The sequence below is a fragment of the Orbicella faveolata genome, unplaced genomic scaffold, assembly GCF_042242905.1.
Source record: "Orbicella faveolata isolate gen_17 unplaced genomic scaffold, um_ofav_v1 contig_4, whole genome shotgun sequence".
Lineage (NCBI taxonomy): Eukaryota > Metazoa > Cnidaria > Anthozoa > Scleractinia > Merulinidae > Orbicella > Orbicella faveolata.
In genome coordinates this window covers 7,357,450-7,381,593 of record NW_028301569.1, presented here as the reverse complement: position 1 = coordinate 7,381,593, position 24,144 = coordinate 7,357,450, and the positions used below count along the sequence as shown (strand labels likewise).

At 38.0% G+C, this 24,144-nt stretch overlaps 1 protein-coding gene and 1 long non-coding RNA gene across 9 annotated transcripts; both read left to right on the top strand.

Moving 5' to 3' along the window:
- The first annotated feature begins 1,735 nt into the window (after positions 1–1,735).
- Positions 1,736–23,776, top strand: LOC110068525 (uncharacterized). 8 transcript variants are annotated; one of them, XM_089276077.1, is made up of 9 exons: positions 1,736–2,300; positions 12,429–12,670; positions 13,456–13,594; positions 14,243–14,400; positions 14,858–14,894; positions 17,414–17,484; positions 18,021–18,103; positions 20,303–20,481; positions 21,205–23,776. In XM_089276077.1, the coding sequence occupies exons 1-6, from the start codon at positions 2,021–2,023 to the stop codon at positions 17,470–17,472; spliced, it is 915 nt and encodes a 304-aa protein (XP_089132203.1). In that variant the 5' UTR covers positions 1,736–2,020; the 3' UTR covers positions 17,473–17,484; positions 18,021–18,103; positions 20,303–20,481; positions 21,205–23,776. The 8 variants fall into 8 exon arrangements, with proteins under 8 accessions (XP_089132203.1, XP_089132205.1, XP_089132202.1 ...); XM_089276079.1 differs by having other exon boundaries at positions 16,507–17,484; XM_089276076.1 differs by having other exon boundaries at positions 1,737–2,300; positions 14,855–14,894.
- On the top strand, positions 4,819–10,716 carry LOC149101297 (uncharacterized). Its single transcript, XR_016203041.1, has 2 exons — positions 4,819–5,913; positions 8,766–10,716. It is a non-coding gene; the product is annotated as an uncharacterized LOC149101297 (long non-coding RNA).
- Positions 23,777–24,144: the final 368 nt, after the last annotated feature.

Sequence of the window (24,144 nt, the reverse complement as noted above, 5' to 3'; positions counted from 1 at the left end):
ATTACTTCCATTACCCCAGCCTTAAAAGCCATATTTTATTTCGCTTGGACCCTCTCAAACTGACTGCCAGCCCAACCCTCCAATATTTAGTAAAACAATGAACAGACTCTAGCTCCGTGAAAACACATAGTCACATACTTACGGATAGGGAGGGAGGAAGCAAGTTAACCCAAGCATTTGAATTATATTCTAGAAATAGTGTGATCTCTATAGGTAAATCAAATGATTTTGAGTACAATTTGGAATAAGTGAGCACGTTATTTTTTCATAGACAAATCTTGAATTTGAGCCCGTAGGGCGAGTGGAATTTGTAGTCTTTGAGAATTTAAAGTGCTTATTTATTCCAAATTGCACGAGAAAAAGCATTCGATTACTTGTTGACAATATGATGATAATTCAATTACAACTATCTACGCTGTCTGGGATTGATTGGCGTGCTCTCAGCCAATCAGCATGCTGATATTTTTGCATGTATATTATATTCACTTGCTTGTTTTCTCTTTATCGGCACCCTTTTGGAACTATAGTTGTTCGCTTTTGGTTGTTTCATCCACCTAAATAACATGTCACAACAAGCTTCTCATGATACAAACCGCAAAGTCAATACGATACAATGAGAATATTATGTTGTGATCAACTGTTCACAGGCTAATACTGACTGACTGACTGACTGACTGACTGACTGACTGGGTTTTCTTGGTGATTGTCACAATGATTGCGTTTGTCGAAGTTTGTGTTCGAACATTCCTCAGTTCAATGAAACTTATAGCATTTTAACGTATTTGAGGATACAATACAACTTTTAGCGACGATTAAGCAAACGAAAGTGCCATTGTCGCGAGTACTCAAGAAGTAGATCAACATTTTTGAAAGCTTTCTTGATATTTGCTAAAATGAAAAAAGAAAAAAAAAATCAAATGAAGACTGAAGAATTGATGCGGTTCGCTGAAATTAGAAAATGATCATTAATTTTCGCTCTCCTTTATCATTTGGGTTAATTAATAAATCGCTTCTATAAGCTGATTAAACTTTGAAAGAAAATAAATTGTTGCTTTAAAATAATAACAATTAGCTGACAATTTAACAATATAAGTTATACTCAATGCGCACTTACGATTTTCTTCATCTCTTAGCTTTAGATTTCTAAAATTAAATTTTGAGACTGATCTCTTCTACATTTGTTTAGCTATCTACGAAGTGTGGTTATATACTTTAATCCTTGAGCTGAGTGTGAAAAATGGAGTGTAACAGGTTTCATTGCAAGTTACTGAAGAGAGTGGAAGTTGTAATCCCGAGAAGAGGGGGGGGGGGGGGGGGGGTAACGTGGCTCCCATATAAAAAGGACGGAGGTGCTCTTCGGAAATTTTGAAAGGAACCCCTGAGAGGTACCAAGATCCAGTTTGGTGGGTATGGCCTGGAATTGTTTTCACCCCTAAGAGGTGCCAATTCTTAAACAACACACTGACACTGACGTTTTTCAGCTCAATACTCTAAGAATGTATCCTTTAAGCTCCCGCTATGGACCCTCGAGACGGAACGCTCTAAGAGGTACCAAACCTTCTTTCTTAAACCCTAAAAGGTAAGAAGAGCTCCCCTGTCCTTTTAATATGGGATTCCTACACCCCCTCCTCCCCACCAAAAAAAGCTGATGCCATGCGTCACTCACCAACGACCATTAGTGGATCACTCCTCTAAAAGGAAGTAAATGATATGGAAATAATGGCATCCTATAGGATCAATATCCTGGACGGATATTGCAAAGGATGGCTGGTAACTGCAGTTGCCGAGCTCTGAGGTTTCGCTGCCTTCGTGGATACTCTTTATTTGGTTTCAGAGAGGGATTAATTTTACATCACGCTGACACGCAAAGTTAAAAACTCTATCTTGTAAAAGAGGTGAAGTTTAAAGGGTACACTATTAGAAGTGGAGACGGAGTAGGACAAGATTCGTTTAATTGGCGTGCTTGACGGAATCATATCTCTTCGACCAACAATTTCGAAAACACGACTGACTCAAAGCGATGGCTGGATTTTCCACAGCCCTGATTTTCTTCACGATGGCAATCACAGGCTACAGCATGGCCGAGTTCATTACAATCGAGCGTGATAGTAGCTTGGCACATGTTGATTTCATGTTACCAGATTCTCATTGCCCTGGGAACCAGGAACAATGCGGCAATTTCAGCGGTACTTCGCTTTCAATATGTTGGTGTTATTGCCACGATCAACAAGGCAAGACTACTACTTTTTACGAGTCAAGTTATGGCTGCCTTCCAGTCAGCAATGTTCGACAACAGGCAGGTATGACCGTCAGTCAGTTGCTCTAATCATAGTTTGTTAAGTTACGATATTTTGAGCTATTTTGGCCACGAACAAAACTACTTTTAAATTGAAGGAAACCTGAAAATAATTGTTTACTATAAGATAAAAGAGACCAAAGAGATATTAATAGTCCATAGAAGAACAAGGATGGTTAAGGATGGAGAAGATAAAACGGATTACAAACGACGAACTCGAAAAAATTTAGATACGCAAACCGTAACGTGGTTTCTTTAAACAAAGTTTGTCAGTGTTAATGATTGTGCATGGCAACTGAAAAATCATAACTCTTTATCACAATTATGAACTCCTTGATTCGGCTGTACTGAATTCAGAGTTATTAATATTCCTTGCCGTGCTTGTCTTGTCCTTTTTGCTAGTATAATGGCTGTAGAAGCCCTGAAGACTTGAAGGCGGAATTTCAATGACGAAAATTACGCTTTCAATATTTTTCTAAGTTTGTGAGTAGCGCATCGGCCTCAGGCTTGCTGAATGGCAAACCAATTTTGTTTCTTAGTTTCCAAGTATCCCGCTAGAGTAGGAATGCCTTCATTTTAAATAGCTGTTCGTTTTACTTAATTTTTCAATCCTTTGTGGCTAAGATTGGCCGGTGTTTTGGCTGATATTCAAAGAACGCTCCACGCTTTGTATTGAGTATAGCTATAAATATAATTAGTATATTCTCAGCTCCGACTATTGCATTTCTAGCTCTCTGATTGGCTCAAAAACTCCGACTATGAGCCATTAGTCGGAGTTTTACCTTATATGGAAAACAGTGCGCCAAGTTTAAAAATTTTCCGCTCTGTAAAATTGTTGAAATAAAAATCGGCGGCAAAAACCCGATTAAGAATATACTAAAACAATTATTCCATTCGACCTTGTTGGATATGAAGTGATCATAACCAACTCGCGCTACGCGCTCGTTGGTTATTTATCACTTCATATCCAACGCGGTTTCATGGAATAATTGTTAAATATTCGCTCTTAATTTTTCATAGCTTCAGTATTTCTTTATCGAATAATGATACCTTGTTTACGCCTTTCAAATTAACCAAACATGTTTACCAAGAAATGTCGACTCGTGTTATTAGTTTGGTAGAAATTGAGTGAAAAACACAAGCTACCGTTTAAGAGAAAAGAAATTAAATCCGAGTTCTCCCAACGGAAGTACAATCTAATACCGAGGGCCAATGTTTCTTTTCAGTTCAACTTGTTCCTTATTGTAACCTGCGACATCAATCTATTTCTTTTTGTTTTCTTCCATTTTCGGGACTGACTACTCAAACTCTTGTTTTTGCTCGACAGGAAAATGCTTCAAAATCAGTTACCCTACGCTATCGTTTTCATTTGCTTCTAAAAACGTCATAATTTGATATTACGCATGCGTAAAATTGCAGCGGAACTTCCACTGGAAAAGTTGAAAATTTACATGGACATGTCAATTTTAATTTACAGCATGTAAATATTGATTTGCATTCTTTGTAAATTACAATTTACATGTTAGGGTTTTGTAAAATAAATTTACAGGAAATTTACAGCTTTTAGTACAGCATGTAAATGTTCTGTAAATAGTGATTTACATTGTTTTTGTCGACAATGATCATTTGAAGAACATGTAAAAACCTGTAAAATATTTTACGCACTTTTACAGTATCTGCCTTTGTAAAAAACATGTAAATTGCTTTGCTAAACCATGTAAGAAACGTGTAAATAATTCAAGCGAATGCTGTAAAAAGTCTGGAAATGTTATGTTTGTAACCCTGTAAAAACCATGTAAATGAAAAAAGGGGGCCTGTAAGAAACATGTAAAAACCATGGAAATGAAAAAAAAGGGGCCTGTAAGAAACATGTAAAAACCATGTAAATGAAAAGAGGGGGCCTGTAAGAAACATTTAAAAACCATGTAAATGAAAAAAGGGGGCCTGTAAGAAACATGTAAAAATCATATAAATGAAAAAAGGGGGCCTGTAAGAAACATGTAAAAGCCATGTCAATGAAAAATGGGGGCCTGTAAGAAACATATAAAAACCATGTCAATGAAAAAAAGGGGGCCTGTAAGAAACATGTAAAAACCATGTAAATGGAAAACCTAGAAGTTGCACGGGTGCAGTGGGGGGCTGTAAATAGCCTGCTAAAAACATGTAAATTAAAAAGGGGGACCTTACAAAGGCTGTGAAAACAATCTAAATGAGATAAAGGGGGCTTTTCGAAAAACTGTTAAGACCACGTTAATGTGAAATGGAGACTCTTAGAACAAAAAGATCTAAATTTAAGAGAAGGCCTGCCTAAACCCTGCAAAAACCATGTAACGGAAAAGTGGGCTTATTTAATATAACTCTGGTGTAACGGTTCAACCAACGGAGACCGTTGAAATGATGTAAATTCCAAGTTACCGACAGGTTCGCTATCCTCTTGTAAACGGTTGATTGGATTTTGCAAAGAAATAAATGAAAAGTTACCCCGGCCAGGTTAAACTTGGGGGGACGGGGGAGGGGGGGGGGGGGGGGGGAGAGAGGAAGAGTTGTCTCGGGTAACCGAGAACATATAAATGGGACCTTTTAAAGGCGCGTAAAGTTAAAATGTAACACCGCCTTAAAGCTCCGTAAACCTACCGTGAAGCCTCCATTAAGGTGCCTTTTACGCTGAAGCATTTGAACTTCTCTAAAATCCAAGTGTGTGGTATAGTTTGCTTTAAATTGAAGTTGGGTTAGAAGGTATGCACCAAACTAAATCGCTGCATTGATCGACACCGCACTAAGCTGTCTTCTTGTGAACTTTCCGCGCATCCACAACGACAAAATAAAACTAGAATTGTTACTGCACATGCAGGCGTCCCAAGCTTACGTCTCTAGAAAAGAGAAAAATTAATTCTCGGACACGTACGTATTCATTCATGAAGGACCATGAAAGCGTCACGTGTTGTGTGAGCTCAAGACGGAAAGAGCCCCGGTGACCGAGTTTGAACTGACGCGAGTTAGGTTAGGCAGGGAACCATAAGGGACACAGCCGGCCCAACGACCGTTTTCTCTCGAATGCTTTGAAACGCTGTTTTAGGCTATCTGTTGTACTTTCAAAGCTCTGTAGGTTAATTTTAGGTTGCGCAAAAAAAAAAAATTATCTGTTCGGTTATTCTAGAGGAGCTTGTGTATCTCGTACTTATTAGGGCTTTATTGTCCATTTCCCGAAAACGTTAGGACTTATCGCCTTTCCGAAAATGATAGCTGACTTTTTTTCGGTACCCAAAATGACATTTTGTTTTTTTGTTTTGTTTTGTGTTTTGTGTTTTTTTTTGGGTGATTTCTACCGTTCTGTGCTTTCATTGCCGTCACTGTTATCCCAGTCCCTTTGTAAGAGCATACCAGCCTTGTGAGTGCCCGATCTCCAACAAACAGGAATCAGCGGTCTTCATGTTAGGTACCAAGTCCTCTCGGTTCTCCCGCCATGTTTGGCAGTTCGTTGGAACCTGCATCGAACTCGAGCTCTGTTTTAGGGGCCAAAATCCACTCTGCCTTCGCTTCGTCATCGTGCACGGTTTCAAGGCAAAGTTTTCCCTTACCCAGAAGCTGAAGATAGCGATCACAGGCAACAACAACAGGTAAGCAAGTTTTGCATAAATTGAACGAGTATAGTAAAGTAACGTCAAGATACGTATACATTTCGTTTTGCCTTTGGTTGTGAATGTGTCATTATCAAGGAGAAGTTACATTGCTTGTGGAATCGACTTTGTTGATGTTTACCTGCTGTGCATAAAGGGCTTTATCTGTTATTATCTGTTCTCGATAACCGAGTATGAGCATGCGACATTTGTTATTGGCTTATTGGCTGATGCATTCTCTTGTAAGGTTATGTTGCCCTCTGATGTGAATGCTAGTAAGCTAAAATGTAATGTGCCATCTTCAGCAGAGAAATTTTTCTTATGCTAGTGTAAGTATTCTGAAGTTACTCAAGTATCTACAGTTGTACCTACATGCAAGTTACAATATGCTACACAACTGTACATGGACATTGCACCCACTGGTGCTGATAGTAAGCTAAATGTTGTGAATTTTTCTTTCACAAAAAAAAACACCACGATACTTTATAAAGAGGTATACATGTACCTCAAACTGTCATGAAAACTACACAGGACTTGAAAAAAAAAAAAGGAAGAGTAACTTGCCCAGGCAGGAAAATCTACTTGTCTTGGACGACACAGTATAGTCAATCGATTATTTCATAACAATCAATAGGAATTAGTCAATGATATCAGAAGTCAATAAAAGAATTCGTCATGAGTAATCGACTGTGATCAAATTTTCAATAAGCATTATCAATTTTGCTGATACTAGCTTATCTTTTAAGCAACATTTAATAAGGAAGAAATGAACAAAAGATATAAAGTGAAATATGAAATCATGAATACAATTGCATAAACACATAACATTGTATCTTGTAAACAGAATATTTTGCTGGCATACATGTATCGGGGACTATGTTTTGGGGGTCTTTGGTAGTGCCTTTGAAATCTACATAAAAAAGTTACAATCAAACATTTTGTTGAGGGACACAATTTTTCTACAGTTTATGTGAACTAACAAAGAGAGGCCAACTTTCAATTGATTCTCTAATGACTGATAAATTTGGTAAAATCAAATTGATAACTTGAAACTTCTCTAGCATGTGAGTATGAATTTCTTTCCATTGATTGATAGCACTGATAACACTTACATTAATTTCAATTTATTGATTTATATCAATTTATGGATCAATTTCAATCAATTGCCTTACCCTGGGATGACCAGACAGCATTTTAGAGACCTATTACAGCTGTACATTTTACTTGTACGAAATTGGGCTCTTACCAAATACATGCAGGTTTCATGTGTCATGCATCTGTTCATTCATCTGTAGCAGGGCAGGAAAAAAAATTGTAAGTCACTTGCCCACTGGGCCAGTCAATTTTAGTTTTCACTTGCCCCCATTTAAATATTGGTTGCCAGTGTGATGGCCAGTAAGGAAATCAGAGGGCAAATGCGAATGAAGTACGCTCGGATTCCTAACTAATTCTTGCTTTCAACCTAATAATTAAGTAATCTTTAGGTCTTAAGTTTTGAAATGGAATGACTGGAAATTATCATTTATCAAGCTGGCATTTTTAGTCAGACTCACAAGACTACTGAGGCTACATGGTAATTTCACTTGCCCACTGGGCCACTGAACTTCTATTTTCACTTGCCCAAGAGCAAAATTTACTTGGCTGAGGAAATCAGACCTGGTTTTTTCCTGCCCTGAGTAGATCACAGATAACACCAAAATATGGTAAAAACAAAAAATATTCACATAACCCATTACCAGAGTGTGTCACAGAATCTGTGAATTTTTCAGGCGTGTGTTACTGATGTTCTTACCACATTTTGATGTCTTCTGTGATCTATTACTGAACAGATGCACGACAACGTAGAATCTATCTGCTTCGTAATACATAACAAAGAAACAAAAACAAACATTTATGACATCAGCTGTACCTTTGTCCACCAATAGAGCATAAGTGCGTGTAAGAAACAATCAAATTGTGCCTGCAAATAACTTGACTTATTATTTAAACATTGTTTGATAAGAGTTTGATTTATTGTGCATGAATATTACGATGTAGAAGATAGTGAACATTGAATATTTACTGCCACACATTTTGAGTTTAGTTCTTCTACATGTACATCCTCTGACATTCAGTGCCTTCCAATCAGAGATGCAAAGTTTTTGTCACACAGTAGCTACAGATGTAGATGTAAGATCTGTTTGATTGATGAATATTCAGGGCTCAAAATAATGGCCGGTCAACGGGCAATGTCTGGCCAGAATGGTGACTTGACTGGCCAAAAACTTCACTCACCGGTCATGTTGACCAGTCATGTCATGCTGAGACGGTCACGTTGTTCATTCTTGAATAAACAATCAAATCCCCAACTGTAAATCTGAGAGTTTTAAATCTCTTTTTTATTATGACCTCTAATGAAAACATACACCAATGCATACATGTATCTGTTCGAACGGCTAAAGACCATTCGCTTGCTGTTTGTCATGCGTTCAAGATCAATAGGAATGCCATTCAAGTGACTGGGGTTAAATCCGTTCAGAAAAATATTAAGCCAATATTTAAATGGTCTAGCAGTGACTGGAACAAACAAACTCTATTTGTGGGTTTAATTTGGCTCACATTACATGTACTTGATTTTTGCATAAATATCCTGACCGGTCAGAAACAAGACGTGACAGAGCTAAAATTACTTTGGCCAGTCAACATGACCGGCTACAGTCCGATTTCAAAGGTCACAGTATAAATTGGAATGATAACAAACAAAATAATAACTCCAATGTAAAATTCACTGATTGATATCATACACAGAATTTGCTGATTCATACTCAGACATAACTTATCTTATTTAACGAAATGTTTTATGTTACTTGTAGGATGAAGTAAAATTGAGAGTGGTCAATACATGCATACTCCTTGGCATTGATGCTTGATCAGGAAAAAATCAGCCACTGAGAAGTCTACAGTACTTATGACTCTATAAGGGGTCCAAGGCCCATTTCTTGAAGGCCCTGGAAACTTTTCGGGCCCACAAAGCCATCTTTAATTGATCTGTGTCTAAAAACTAAGAGCTCTATATGCCTGAAACTTCTTGTGTGAAGGAAACCTCTGTTCATATTTAGAATAAGCGATTAAAACAGCTCTGTAAGCATAAGATTTCAGATTTTGGTATGGCTTTCTGGGTGCGAAAACTTTTTGGAACCTTTGAGAAATGGGCCCCTGGTGCATTACAGTCTAACATGGTGACCTTCAACACTTTGATATGCTCTGGCAGCTTTCTGGTTTAAATTCAACTACTTTAAACATTATTTTTTAATGCTTTGAAGTATCACCTACACTGTACCTGTGTTAGTGAATTAGCATCAAATTTAAATATCTCAGATTGCTAGGTTGATACTTATTGTTCAATACAGCAGCTATAAGATTTCATCATAAAAAGAAAAGGCTATGTTTACATACATGTAGTACCAGAACAATAATTTATTAACTTATGATGTGCTATGGGAACTATGGTACTAGATAGGCCTTTCAATTTCAACAGGCCCCTATGAATTTTTTTTTTACAGTACAGTTTTTTTTATCACAAAAAGAAAAAGTAAAATTTTGAATATTGTTTACAGTGAATGTTTTGTCAGGGGTCCAAAATGTTTGTACTGTTTGGATTCCGTACAGTTTTGGAAAAAGAAGGAAACTGTGACTTTGTAAACATCGCCTAAAAGATGTCAGAAGCCTTGTTTTATGTTATGCAATGTAGTATTCCTTTGGCATGAATGTTTTTATGATGAATTTAAAATGTCAACCTCTATCTTGTGGTAAATGGTTTTTCTCCCTATTTTCTGCTATTTCAAAGGAACAATTCACTCTATGAAAAAAGTTGATCAATACTTCACACTTACATTGCAGTAATTTTCATAATAAGGTAAAGGTAAAGTCTGCATACGAGCCACGTGGCCCAACAGGCTGGAGCTTATCCTGCTTTCTGTAGCAGGAAGTGACTAGGACTATTTCTGCTCCCCCTAGATGAGATGCCAGTCCATTGCAGGGTTACCCCACCATTAAATTCGCTGCTACCCACTTATACACCTGGGTGGAGAGGCACTGAGAGTAAAGTGTGTTGCTCAACAACACAACAGAACATACCTGCCTAGAGCTTGAACCCGGATCGCTCGATCAGGAGTTGAGTGCACTACATGTAACTACGAGGCCATGATGCCTCCCCCATTTCTCATTATTAAGGCCAATTTAATCCTACATTAATTACTTAGTAAGAAAAAACAGTTTATTCATTCATTTTATGACAAAGGTATTATCATTGTGTTGCATTTGACTTTGTGGATTTAGTATATATTTAAGACAGGTATCCATTCGCAAACAATTTTAATTTAGTAATACACCTAAATTGCAAAATTTTCACTAGTTGTAGCTGACAACAGTATAGTTCTTAATCATTTTATTATTTATGAATTAAATAGGGCTCAATATGACATGGTTTCACACAATCTTGAAAAGGTCTTGAATTTTAGTAGTCTTCTTGAAAAGTGCTTGAATTCGGTTAAAGGAGCTCAGTCATGGTATTTTAAAATATTTTGGCCATGTACAAAATTACATTTAAGTCGTCTTGTTATGGATAGATAGAAAAGAAAACATGTTTTATTTGTTGCAATGTATACATTGTAAACCTTATTCATGGCATATAAAAACTATTTGAATTTTACTGAGTTTGTTCTGATTGCAATAAATTTCTGATTCTGTATAAATTTGCATATTTTCTACTATTATAATTAAGGTCAACAGATTTGATTACAATAAAACAGTACATTCCATGCATTTTTCTTCAAGTTATTATTTGCAAGTCATTTATCGTACAGGGTTTCTGCCTCCCTTTTTCGATTTCCATGTTATTTACAGGCTCCCTTTTTTCAATTTACAGGTTATTTACAGGCTCCCTTTTCCAATTTACAGGTTATTTACAGGCTCCCCTTTTCAATTTACATGTTATTTACAGGTTCCCTTTTTCGATTTCCATGTTATTTACAGGCTCCCTTTTTCCATTTACATGTTATTTACAGGCTCCCTTTTTCCATTTACATGTTATTTACAGGCTCCCTTTTTCCATTTACATGCTATTTACAGGCTCCCTTTTTCCATTTACATGTTATTTACAGGCTCCCTTTTCCATTTACATGTTATTTACAGGCTCCCTTTTTCCATTTACATGTTATTTACAGGCTCCCTTTTATCATTTACATGTTATTTACAGGCTCCCTTTTTCCATTTACATGTTATTTACAGGCTCCCTTTTTCCATTTACATGTTATTTACAGGCTCCCTTTTTCCATTTACATGTTATTTACAGGCTCCCTTTTATCATTTACATGTTATTTACAGGCTCCCTTTTTCCATTTACATGTTATTTACAGGCTCCCTTTTTCCATTTACATGTTATTTACAGGCTCCCTTTTTCGATTTACATGTTATGTACAGGCGCCCATCTTCGATTTACATGTTATTTACAGGCTCCCTTTTTCCATTTACATGTTATTTACAGACTCCCTTTTTCGATTTACACGTTATTTACAGGCTCCCTTTTTCGATTTACATGTTATCTACAGGCTCCCTTCTTCGATTTACATGTTATTTACAGGCTCCTGTTTTCATTTTCCATGTTATTTACAGCCTCCCTTTTTTTATTTCCATGTTGTTTACAGCCTCCCCCTTTTTATTTACATGTTTTTTACAGTATTATGGCACCCTCCCTGTATTAAATTTACATGTTATTTACGGGTTTCCAGGTTGAATCACAAGAAATTTACAGGCTATTTACAGTATTTGCAGGAACAGTTTACATGTTATTTGCATGATCTTAGCCCTTTGCTTTGAAACATTTACAGTGTTTTCTTCATCATTTACATGTTTCACTTAAAATATTTACATGTTATTTACATGAAACCTCCAAAACATGTAAAAGGGGAAAAATCATGTAAATTATTCTTTACAGTCTTTTTTTGGTTATTTACATGTTAATTACATGTTATTTACATACTCTGTAAATTTTCAACTTTTCCAGTGTTCATGACACAATCTCGTTCCCAGGGCTGAGAAATCCTGGGAACGAGGTTTAATTACGAGCTGCATCAGCGTTTTCAACGTGCTCTTTTTTTCAACCGTGTTCTTTTGTTTCGTTCACACTCAGAAGCGTGTTTTTACGGAATAGAACTTTCCATCAATATATTAGCTACTTCAGTTGTGTTCGATTGGAAATGCGAGAATCTGATTGCTTCTCTCATCGTTTTCTATTCCCGTATAGACCACGATCGCTCGCGTTGCTCTTGAAACTGAAAATTACTCTCAAGTCTTTAAAATACCAAAGAATTCTAGGTCCTGTGCTGTAATCCTTCAGAGTGACTACTAAAACAATTGCATGTAAATTACTTGCCCTCGTTTTCTATGAGCGAAAGTGAACTCGGCTATGCCTCGTTGACTATTCGCTCATAGAAAACTAGGGCGAGTAGTCTAATTTTTTTCATGGTTTTTTTCAGGCTGCCAGATGCTCTTCACAGGCGAGTCAGTGGACCAAAGTTTGGTGTTTTTTCCATCTGGTTCTGTTCGGGAACAAACTGTAGACGTGCCTGCCAACCAGAGGTGCACCTTCTATTATGGAAATCGATTCTATGTACAATATCTGGATTGTACTGGCTCCTGGAGGTCAATAGAATCACCAAATCTGCTTGACACTATAGAGCTGACACCCGGTTGGTCCTCAAGTCAGCTGAGGATTAGGGTAAGTTAGTTACTTACGGTGATTGTCTGGACGGGGTTACTGGTAGAAGAGATTTAGTCAAAAAACTTTTAGCTGATGAGAAATGATGCATTTTTTAAATAAAACTTTGCTGATAGCTGAGACATGCAGTGGGCTATAATTATAACTGAGATCCACTCCAGTCTACTGTCTAGTAAGTTAAAATTGGACCACACGTTGTTTGAACCATTTTGGTTTAAGATAGGGTCACCAGCTGGAGCAGTCACGGCGTTTTGGATCAGGTCTGAACTAGGGAGTGCGCGAAAATCGCATCTATCTTTTAGTCTTATCTGGGGATAAATTTCAGCATTTTGTTACAGAAGGGCCATGTGTTAAGAAAAACCCCAGCGACGTTGCAAGAGGAGGTTTGTTTTGGACACCAGAGGAGAAAAGACAACGGGGGAGGCCTAAAACAACCTGGAGAAGGTACATGCACCTGATCTGGGGCGAAATCCAGAAGGTGGCTCAAGATACTTCCTGCTGGTGAAGGCCTTATGCGTCCCACAGCGCAATGGGACCAGATGATGATGATGATGTCCAGAACTGCCCCAAAATATAAGCCATAAGTATAGACAATAGATAAAGTAATACGTTTTTGCATTTAGGTCCTTTTCACCATCTGTAAGTGAGAAGAAATAGGGTATTTCCTTTCAATTTCAAAATCAGTGTACTTCATCAATTTTCGTGATAGTGATTCATTGCTAAAAAGGGACTTATTAGTCACAAAGGAATAACTGGCTAACCTTGTTGTATAATTTTTCTTTCAGATCAAAGGTGGTACAACACTATTCCAGAACGTAACTGCTGGCCGTCTCGTTAGAGTTGCAATACAATGTCGAACTGACACTTCTAACGTTCAGTTGACAAGCTCATGTGTTGTGTTCCAGGTCCATGGGAAAATTGACTGTAAGCATAAATGAAATAATAAGAAAGGTTGTGAATGTTCTGCCGCTTGAAACACCAAGATCATTGAGTGGGTATATACTAAAACTACATATATATTCAAATTCAGGGAATTATGTGAGTCATGACGTAAACCGGCTCGAGCAGCTGTGGTTTCCTTTTTCACGGAAATGGGTAAAAGTATTGTATGCGTCCCTTTCGATTTAGGTGAAGCCCATGGGAGAGGAGGGGGGGGGGGGGGGGGGCAACCATATAAATTGAACGGGGGTGCTTGTGGGCAATTTGCCAAGAACCCCTACGAGGTACTTTTCACTCCCAAGAAGTACTGATTCTTAAACAACACATTAACTAACACAAACGCTTTTCGGCTCAATACCCTAAAAGGTACCGCGAAGTTCCTACTGTGGGACCTTTTGAGGTTGAACACCCTAACAGGTACCAAAACCGTTTTTTTAATCTTAAAAGGTACGACGAGCATTCCCGTCATTTTTATATAAAAGTTCTCACCGAGGGTAAAGTTTATCAGGGAAAGAGAATCGATAAACGATGAAGACGACAACTTCTAAAATAGTGATCTTTTATACCATGTCGTAATTTTGAATTTAAGAGGTTTCTGTCGTTATTCCACGGTCTTCTTACATTTATTTCTAGGCCCGTACCCTAGGCCGACCCTATCACCAGCATTAACCGCGGCGACCTTGCCAACACCGGTAACAGAAAGATTAGATGCAACAGGAACTCCTCCGCCGGTGACCACGCCAGCAAATAAAACAACGACGACCCCGTCTTCCGAAGAAGCAACAACAGTGGTATGGGGCTTACTTTTTTTAACCTTTAAACAAAATTTACTCGACCGATTAGTCAGTCACATGCAATGTAATAAAATTAACAGTTAACCCCACTCGCAGATGAAGATGTGCGACCAAAATGGGAAGAAGCGAGCTGGGCGCTTGAAACCCTAAAACCTTTTTATGTTAGAAACGAAAGGTTCACGGAGTGTAGGATAGAGCTTTTCCTTTGTCTCAGTTTTGAGGCCATGCCTGCTATTTGTTAGACCTGGTAACGAATTATGCTTATCTTTTCTTAGGGCGAGGCAACCCAAGCTCCAAATAAATCCCGTTTACTGAAAGATCGATTCAATAGAATGGGATTACTTGACATGTGTTAGCCAATCAGAATACAGAAATTGTTGCTTATATTATTATATTATTACACGCAATACTAACTGGAATTTTTCTATTGTTTTTGTTTCGTTTTTTACAGCAGCCTTCTGAAGGAACGACCATTAGTGGAACCGGTGACGGTGAGGGCACAGAGACGGTGAAAAGAAAAGAGAAACACGTTCTTAAAACAAACGGGAAATTCTAAAATACAATTTGCGAATCAAATTTGGCAATTTGGCCTTAACCTCTTTGGTAATTAGTTAGGTGCGACTTTCAAGTAAACGACATAAATGTTGCCAAACGAAGGCCATGCGTCAGCTGTCAAAAAAGAGCAAATCTCTAACAAATTAAGTTGCCACGAGCAAAGCATTTAACAGCATTTATGGCACAAATGTTATAAAACAACACCAATATATTTACCAAGAATAACGTATAAGAATTGATAAAAACCCAGTTTTCTACCGTGGTGAAATCAAAACTGAAGGCAAGAACTCAGGGTTAAGGTTGATTATTTGCCAAAACAATATTTGTGCTATCTTTTTCGGATAACCAAGAACCATAGATGTCGACGTCAAGTTTGAAATTGAAAGAATTTGCAAAACTATGGATCATCGCCAGCGATGTTTCGAATCAGTCTGATCAATTGGTCTCATGAGTACAAAAAAGTACACGGAAATTTTCATGCACCTTGGGCATAAACACAATAATTAAAGGAACATGAAAATTTCCGTGTACCTTTTGACTACTATAAAAAAATTAAGGTACCTGGAAATTTCCATGTACCGTATTATTACGAATAAGAAAAGGTACATGGATATGTCTGTATACCGCATGACTACATACAAGAAAAGGTACATGTAAATTTCCATGTAGTTGTGACTACATTCATGAAAATTTCCATGTAACTTATGAATACGTTCAAGAAAAGGTACATGAAATGTCCATGTACCGTGTGACTACTACAAGCAAGGTACATGGAAATTTCCATGTACTTGTACTACTATACATTCATGGAAATTTCCATGTAACTTGTGAACACGTTCAAGAAAAGACATGGAAATTTCCATGTACCCTGTGACTACAGACAAAGAAAGGTTGACTGAAATTCGATTCGTTCGGAGTAACGTCAAAAATAACCACTGAACTTGAGCGACCTCCTGGCCAGAGCGCAAGATTAGTGCATAAGATCGCATACATGAAGCGCAGTAAGTGAACGTGGGCTGAACCGGTAGTCTGATTAGCTGTCAGCAAGCAGGTATTTATGAGCGGTAGACATTACTTCGTGAAAGTACCAGCAAGTAAATTCTATTAAAAGTCAGTACGGACACTGTCGGTGATCATGCTGCAGTCCATCACACAGAATCTACGGGCAAATTAATTAAGTGGGTAGAATATACAAAACAGTTGCAGGCCATGAACGTGCCAAGTAGATGTGTTTATCATGCAATATACAAAAGCGCGCCATTTTGATTTTCCAAGAACACGTGTACATGTAGCGTTGTAGTTCCAATCATTCCTTTAGAAAGTTACGAAAATATTCAATTTGTTTGTGAAGATAGAGTTTTTCGTTCGATTACAGTTAAAGAAGATGTTTAGATTGTAACACAAGCCAAACAAGCTGCCCGGGGGCTTAAGAGAGGATGTTTTATCTGTTACTGTTCCTTACAAAACTCTTCGTAGCGTTTACTTAATCAGAGATTTCCGTTCATTTTTAACAATGTAATCACATGTTGTTTCTTTTCTCATTTCCAGGTCAATGCTTCTTCCAAAGAGAGCTGTCTTGCTAAGCCAGGGTTTTGTGTATCAGTAAATCAATGGACAGATTTCATACAGTGGAAAAATTTTACCCCCTCTCACTAACTAAATTGCGTTAATGGACCATCTGATGCGTTCATATAACAGGGAACGTAAAAATAGCTGTATTGCAGTATCGTCAAAGGACTGTGTAGAAATTTCCATGTACACTTTCTGTGTCATCTGGAGGTATATGGAAATTTCTATGTGCATAAATTGTGTTGTACACATGTGCGGTGCATGAAGGTGCATGGAAATTTCCATGTACCTTTACACGTGTGGTGCATGAATGCACATGGGAAAGGTACATGGAAATTTCCATGTACCTTTACACGTGTGGTGCATGAATGTACATGGAAAGGTGCATGGAAATTTGCATGCACCTTGACACGTGTGGTGCACGATCGCACATGGAAATTTCCATGTACCTTAACACGTGTGGTTCATGAAGGTACATGAAAAGGTGCGTGGAACTTTACATGCGTTGTGCATGAAGGTACATGGGAAAGGTATTTCGAAATGTCCATGTACTTTAATTATGTGCCAGTGGTGTAGAAATCCATCGAAATGATGGAAGAGTTTTACATCAACTAGAATAAAATGGGCCACCAATAAAATTACGAGAAAATTTGTTTCATTTGCTTTCCAACGGCATTACCTTTACAGGAAATAATGAAGTCGGTAAATGTTTAAATTTTTATTTACTCATTGGAATCTTGCTAGCCAGCGCCTTCATGGGTTTTAGACTACACTTAAGAACTTCACTAAAGTAAGCCGATTATTGCCAAAATATCGGCATTTTAGAATATCCAGTTTGTTTTTAGAACGTGCTGAAAGGAAGAACACATGCATTCATTTTCACCAGATCAATGGATCGAGGCAACAGTTGATCCCCTTGATACTGCTCATCTTATGGCGCTCTAACAGTCCTACTGAGTAAGTCTTACTACAATGTATATACTAAATTAATCTTAACAGTTCAAGGTTCACTGATCAAGGACCATAAGTGCACAATAATCAGGGGCGTAGCTAGGGGGTCCCGGGGTTCCCGTGACCCCCCTTTTGTAAGCCTTTTTGAGCAAACAACCTACAAAAGGTGGCTATAACGATATGACAACCTGATGAGTATCCTCACTTTGACACTGTGTGACCCCCTCCCCCCTTCTAAAAAGTCCTAGCTACGCCCCTGGTAATGAATGTGAACCCATGTTTTTAAATAACGATGCATGATGATGATGATGATTTGGATGACAATGGTAACGACGATGACGATGATTACGTTTTATGCGCTAAAAGAAGAACGAGAACACACGAAAGCACTGCTCTGATCAATGGCTTTCATTTGAATGGTCACTCGCCGGGTCTAGTTCACAAACGTTAACGTAAAAGTTAAAGTCACCTTGTACAGTATACCACACACGAAATCACTTTTCTTTGAATGGTCACTAACTAGAGTTTAATTTCATCCACAGACTTCGGAGTTAATCGACCACGGTGTAGGTGCAACATTGTTTTGCACTGATGTACTATCGAATTCTGAGAACTGACACAAAAAGTAAGGAAAATTGTTGTTTCAATCTAGTACATTGACAGGATTTAACTGTTCATGTATCTCTGTTTGCAGTTTTATTGCATTGCAGTTTTAAGTATATTACAGTTTCGAAATTCCGGGAAATGCGTATGTGGCAGTGCGTCTTGTGGTTACCTCTCTCCAAAGGCACCTCTAAGCTACAGAAACTTATAATAGTACCAGAAAAACTATATTCACATACTTTCCCCTGAATCACATGGACACCTCAGCTCTAACTCTTTGTGTCCGGCTCAGCTGAACTTTACTGCTGAACTTTACCACTGGTGAATGAGGAGGTCGTATCTGGTTTTGTGAATCACCTGTGTTCAAAGTCCTGTACACTTGATCCAATTCCATCTTCAGTGTTCAAAAGGTGCCGTCATTATCTGCTTCCAGTGATCACTCGTATAGTTAACTTGTCTCTTACAAGTGGCCAAGTACCTGATAGGTTCAAGGTTGCCATGTTAAAGCCGTTGTTGAAAAAGAATGGAGCTGATCATGAACTATTTTCTAACTTTCGTCCTGTCTCGAATTTATATTTTCTATCCAAAGTTACGGAGAAAGCAGTTGCAGCACAATTAATGGACCACCTTAATGATAATGAAGGCTTATTAGAAGAATTTCAGTCGGCATATAAATCTCATCACAGTACAGAGACTGCGCTTGTGAGAGTTCAAAATGATATTTTGAAGGCTATTGACAATAACAGTTCGGTTATATTACTATTGCTCGATTTATCGGCTGTTTGATACTGTCAATCATTCGATTTTGTTATCTAGACTACAGAATCGCTTTGGTATTAGGAACACTGTTGTTAATTGGTTTCATTCGTACCTTCACTCACGCGAACAGTTTGTTTCTGTTATAATTTAATGGAATTGAATCGTCAAAGAAGAATTTACCCTACGGGGTACCACAGGGTTCTGTGCTGGGACCCTTGTTGTATTCCCTTAAAACAAGTCCGCTGGGTGACATAGCCAAAAAGCATAGCATACCGTTTCATCTCTATGCAGATGACACACAGTTGTACTTGTCGTTTACGTCCAACTGTCCTAATCACCTATCAAGCTCAAAGATGGCAGTAGAATTATGTGTTAAGGACATTGGGGACTGGATGCTGCGCAACAAACCTAAGTTAAATCAGGATAAGACTGAACTTTCGGTTATTAGTTCTAAATATCGTCCACGACCACCCCTCGACTATATACGAGTTGGTGATGAAGTAATCAAATCTAGTAAACAGGCCAGGAATTTAGGAGTTGCATCCGATCAATGTTTGGATTTCAAAGAACACGTTAAAATAACCTGCAAGAGCGCATTTTTCCGCATTCGTAGTATAGCTAAAATTAGGCGATACGTATCCCAGAGTACTACTGAGACTATTGTTCACACTTACATAACATCGCGTTTGGACTATTGTAACACCCTACTGTACGGTCTCCCTAAGTATCTGATTAATAGACTTCAGCTTATACAGAACTCAGCAGCTCGCCTTGTTATCTTGACTAGAAGGCAGGAACACATCACACCAATACTAAGGAGCTTACATTGGTTGCCAGTTCATTTTAGGATTATTTTCAAAATATTGTTGTTAACTTACAAAGCTCTGAATGGACTGGCCCCTGATTACATTAGAGACCTACTGCGATTTAACATTTCTGGTCGCACACTAAGATCTTCAGATAACAGGTTGCTTGATGAGCCTAGAGCAAATCTTAAAACCTATGGTGAAAGGGCTTTTTCCGTGGCGGCACCAAGGCTGTGGAACAAACTACCCCTCCAGATCAGACTTTCATCATCAGAGGCAGTTTTTAAGGCTAATCTTAAGACTTATCTTTTAAAGCGTGCATTTGATTTGTAGTTTTTACTTTTTATTTGTAGCCTAATTGTATTATATAGCGTATTTAATTCTTAGGATTTTAACTTTTAGGATTTAGGATTTTGGTTTTTTTTTTAAAGGATTAGGATTTTAATTTTAGGATTTTAAACTTAGGATTTTAATTTTAAATTATTGTAAAGCGCCATGGACAATTAGTGGAAAATGGCGCTATATAAATGTATATTTATTTATTTATTTATTTATTTATTTATTTATTTATTTATTTATTTATTTAAGTGTTAAGGTTTAAAAATTGATTACTTTTATTCCTTGATTAATTTACTTCTTCATTCTTCTCATTCAAGGTTTACTTTATTCCTACAAACATGACGAACCACCTCGCGACGTGAATTGCTGTGTACTACGAATTTCGTCTGGAGAATAGATTCCGAGAACATTTACGTTCTACCAGATTGGCAAACACAGGTCTTCCCGTTGGTAGGCTTTTCTCGCCGTCAAATCACAGTACTGATGATATGCTGAGGTCAGTAATCTGTTCTGACTTCCGTAGTGCTTTGGAGAGAGGCAGTTTTGAGGCCCATCCGATATTCGAACAACAGACCGTCTACATTTGAGGGGGACTCAATATTGATTTTGCCTTTATTTAGACCCCTAAGAGTCAGCGCGCGAAAGTAACTTGCCATTGTCTTGTTATGAAAGGTATAAGGCACGCACATTTTAATTCAGTTGCATTCAGATCACTGATAAAGAGGCAGCAACCTCGAAACGTCTGGTTTTTCGAAATTTTATCCGCGCATATTACAAGAAAATCAACATTGTTTTATAGGTTGTCCACTCCCTGTGGTAGGACTTACCTGTAATTTTTCTCAGGATAATTTCATTGGGCGAGCACCCGACGCTCAGGGAAACTACCTCGCACTAGGAGAGCACGAAGCTCCTGCGCGTCGCGTCTCCTCGTGGGAGGTGATTTTCGCTCAAGCCTGCACGCCTAGGCCAACAACCACGCCTATCATATTTGTAAAGCTTATTTGGCAATCAGATCAGCTATCCGTTTGGAAGAGAGATAAGATGTATTGGGTACGAGATTACCCGAAGAGTACAAATCAAACTGCCTAAGTTAAATCAAACAAATAGCATACTGGTCTTACCTTTGAACAAAATATATAATAAAATAAACGTCATTTAAGCGAAAAGAATTTCAGTTATTTTCAAACAAACGTTTCTACATTGCTTTTTGTTTTCGTAGGCATTTACGAAAGTCTTCGACATCCTTTGGAGTTGAAAAGAACAAAAACAGACGATTCCACTGACCACTACTCGGTAACGGAAGAGAAAGCAATCTCTCAAAGCCTTTCTCCATCACAAGATGCATGGCGTCGTGGAAAGAGGTTACTATTGACAACGGTTTTGTTTATATCAGGAGCCATTTTCATATTTGCAGCATGCCATAGAAAATACAGCCAATCCGAATACAGGATAGCCGTTTTGTTCTCGACTGTATTACACCTAATCGTCCCATCGTGCACTGCGTGTATGTCAACCACTGTATTTATTATGGCACGGTATAAAATAGTTCAAAAGGTTTGTTTGTATACCGAGTGACTCGTGGGATATTCCATTGAATGCCATTCGAAAGAAAAGGCAGCGGATACGATGCGACATTAAAAGCGGAGGTTATTTTTCATCGCTTTGGAACGTTTGCCCCCGAAATAATGCAAGTAGATGTATGTTTTTGTAAGTAATGAAAGTATTGACATGTAGGTAGCGTAAGTAACCGTTGTCAATAGCAACCTCTTTCCACGACACCATGCATCCTGTGATGGAGAAGGACTTCCTAGATGGATGTAGTGGCTGCCATCTTTGTAACTCATAATTTTAATTTCTTTTATAGGACTTTTATGTATATTATTTTTAGATAGTTTTAGTTAGATGTCCCCTATTAGCAGTGCGGATTCTCTACTGCTAGATTTAATTGACACGCTAATAAAGTCATTATTATTACATTGTAATTAAATAATACAAGCATTGTATTGTAATTAGAGTATAGTATTGTTACTGGCGTAAGTATCTAAAAGTGTGAGTAAGTTTTACAAGTTTTGTATTGTAAGTAGCCTATTGTTTAGTGGTGTACGTAGCTCGTTAATAAATAAATTAAAAAAGTTTGCCCCCGAAACAGAACGGGCATATCACACAAAATAGAGCGTACAGGAAAACTGTCGCTGCAACATGTCCTTGCAACATGTCACCTTGTGTGTTCATGATTAGTAAGGTGCGTGGTGACACTTACAGTTGTATGCATTGACTTAAACAACGTGGTAAGGACTGGTCAAAAAGTGTAAGGAGTCCGGAGCATTTGAGAATGTGGTGGATAGAAAACGCGTGACCCGCCCCTTGCATTTGCTACAAAACTGAGTGATCCCCCCGCAAATTAATGAAGTTTGAACAATACATGACCCACCCCCTATAAAACATGAAATTTTTGGATCGCATAGTCCAGCAAAATTCCAACAAAATTACATTTTGTGTATGAACTTGTGGTGTAATAGACCTTTTAGATATATTTTCTAACAATAATACAAAAGCATCTAAAAATAATTGTTTCTCTTTTCTCCGGTAACTTTCAGGTCATGTTCGTTAACTCTACCGAAAACTTGACAGTAACCTTGCACACTCGGCCTCCGGCCTCGCTTCGCGTGGAACAGTTATCCATCTAGAAAAAGGTTGTAGTGAGTCCTGGGATTCACACAGCCAGCAAACTTCGAGACCCAGGCTCAAGGATGTGTGTCCTAGACCGATAAACTTGAGTCCCAGACGCTTGTAGATACATAGCGTGTAGACACAAGTCGGCCATTTGGTGTTCTTGGAGACCAACATGTCGAAAGAACGCAGTCAGTTGGACAACTTCTGCACTGGCACTCCTTGCTCACTACGTTAGACTTCTTAGCTTTCGTACAGATTCACAACTTATAAGTTATATTTTAAGTAAAGACACAAAAGAGGGCTGAGAGTTTATTTGTTTTCACATAATAATAATTTCGGCTCGATGCGTACAAAATTTAAATGTGTGGCCAACTGTTCCATGTTCCAATAATATCAAGGCTTTGATTATAAAAGAAAAAACAATTCTTTTTAAATGTGTGCCAATATACCAATTAATATATTAAAATTCTGCCTAAAACAACAGACCTCGGCACGAGGCTCCGGGGAATAAACCCCACAAACTCTGTAGCTATTCCTTAGAGCCTCGTGCTAAAATCTATTGCTTTAGGCTGAATTTTAATACATCGAAATTGGTCTATTTCTGTTATAAAATAGGCTGACCAACCCCACAATGGGTGGCTAAAAATTGAACGATCCAACCCATTACCAATGGCTCAAAAACTGATGACCCAGTCCCTCTCTGCTCCGGCACACCACCCAATACTTTTTGACCAGTCCCTAATCAAATGATTTAAAACGTTGTACGACTCTCACTGATACATTAAGAATCTTTCATGTGAAATCATTATAAGAATTAAAGTGAAGACAGAAGCGACATAAACATCTCATCACTTTCATTTTAGCCTGCCAGCAGGCTCACCTTTGAATCGCAGCAAGAGACAATGAGCTGAGAAACCACATCCCCCATGCCATACATGGGCCTCTTTTAATGATAATCTTTTTCAGTCTAATTTTAGCGCGTGGTCAAACCGCGAGATTATTATTTTTACCTCATTTTCTCTTGATAGCATACGTGAGCGAAAAGCGAAATGCTCATTTTACATCACTGTGTACATTAACACAGGAACGAAATTATCAATAAAATGTTTAATTATTTATTATTTGTCATGTGTTTCTACCTTTTATGTTTGTTGACGAAACCCTGGTGTGCGACCATTAAAATGAAAGTTATTGAGCGGTATTTTCATGTGGTACTGTTTATTATGCTGTACAAGGTGGCTCTAACTTCTAAGTCTGTGTATGAAACCCTAGTGTTGCATTGCGCATATTCCGTATCGTTCTTAAAGATCTATGCGTTTTCAAGGCGACATTTTATAACAAGAAGACTTAAAATATGCTTGTGCCTATTTTTTTGTTTTCACTTAATTCAGTCATATGAAGTACAGGGCTTTTACTATGGCTTTCCACCATGGCTTTCCACCATGGCCAGACCGAGCTTTGTAAGATGTTAATAAGAAAAACGTCG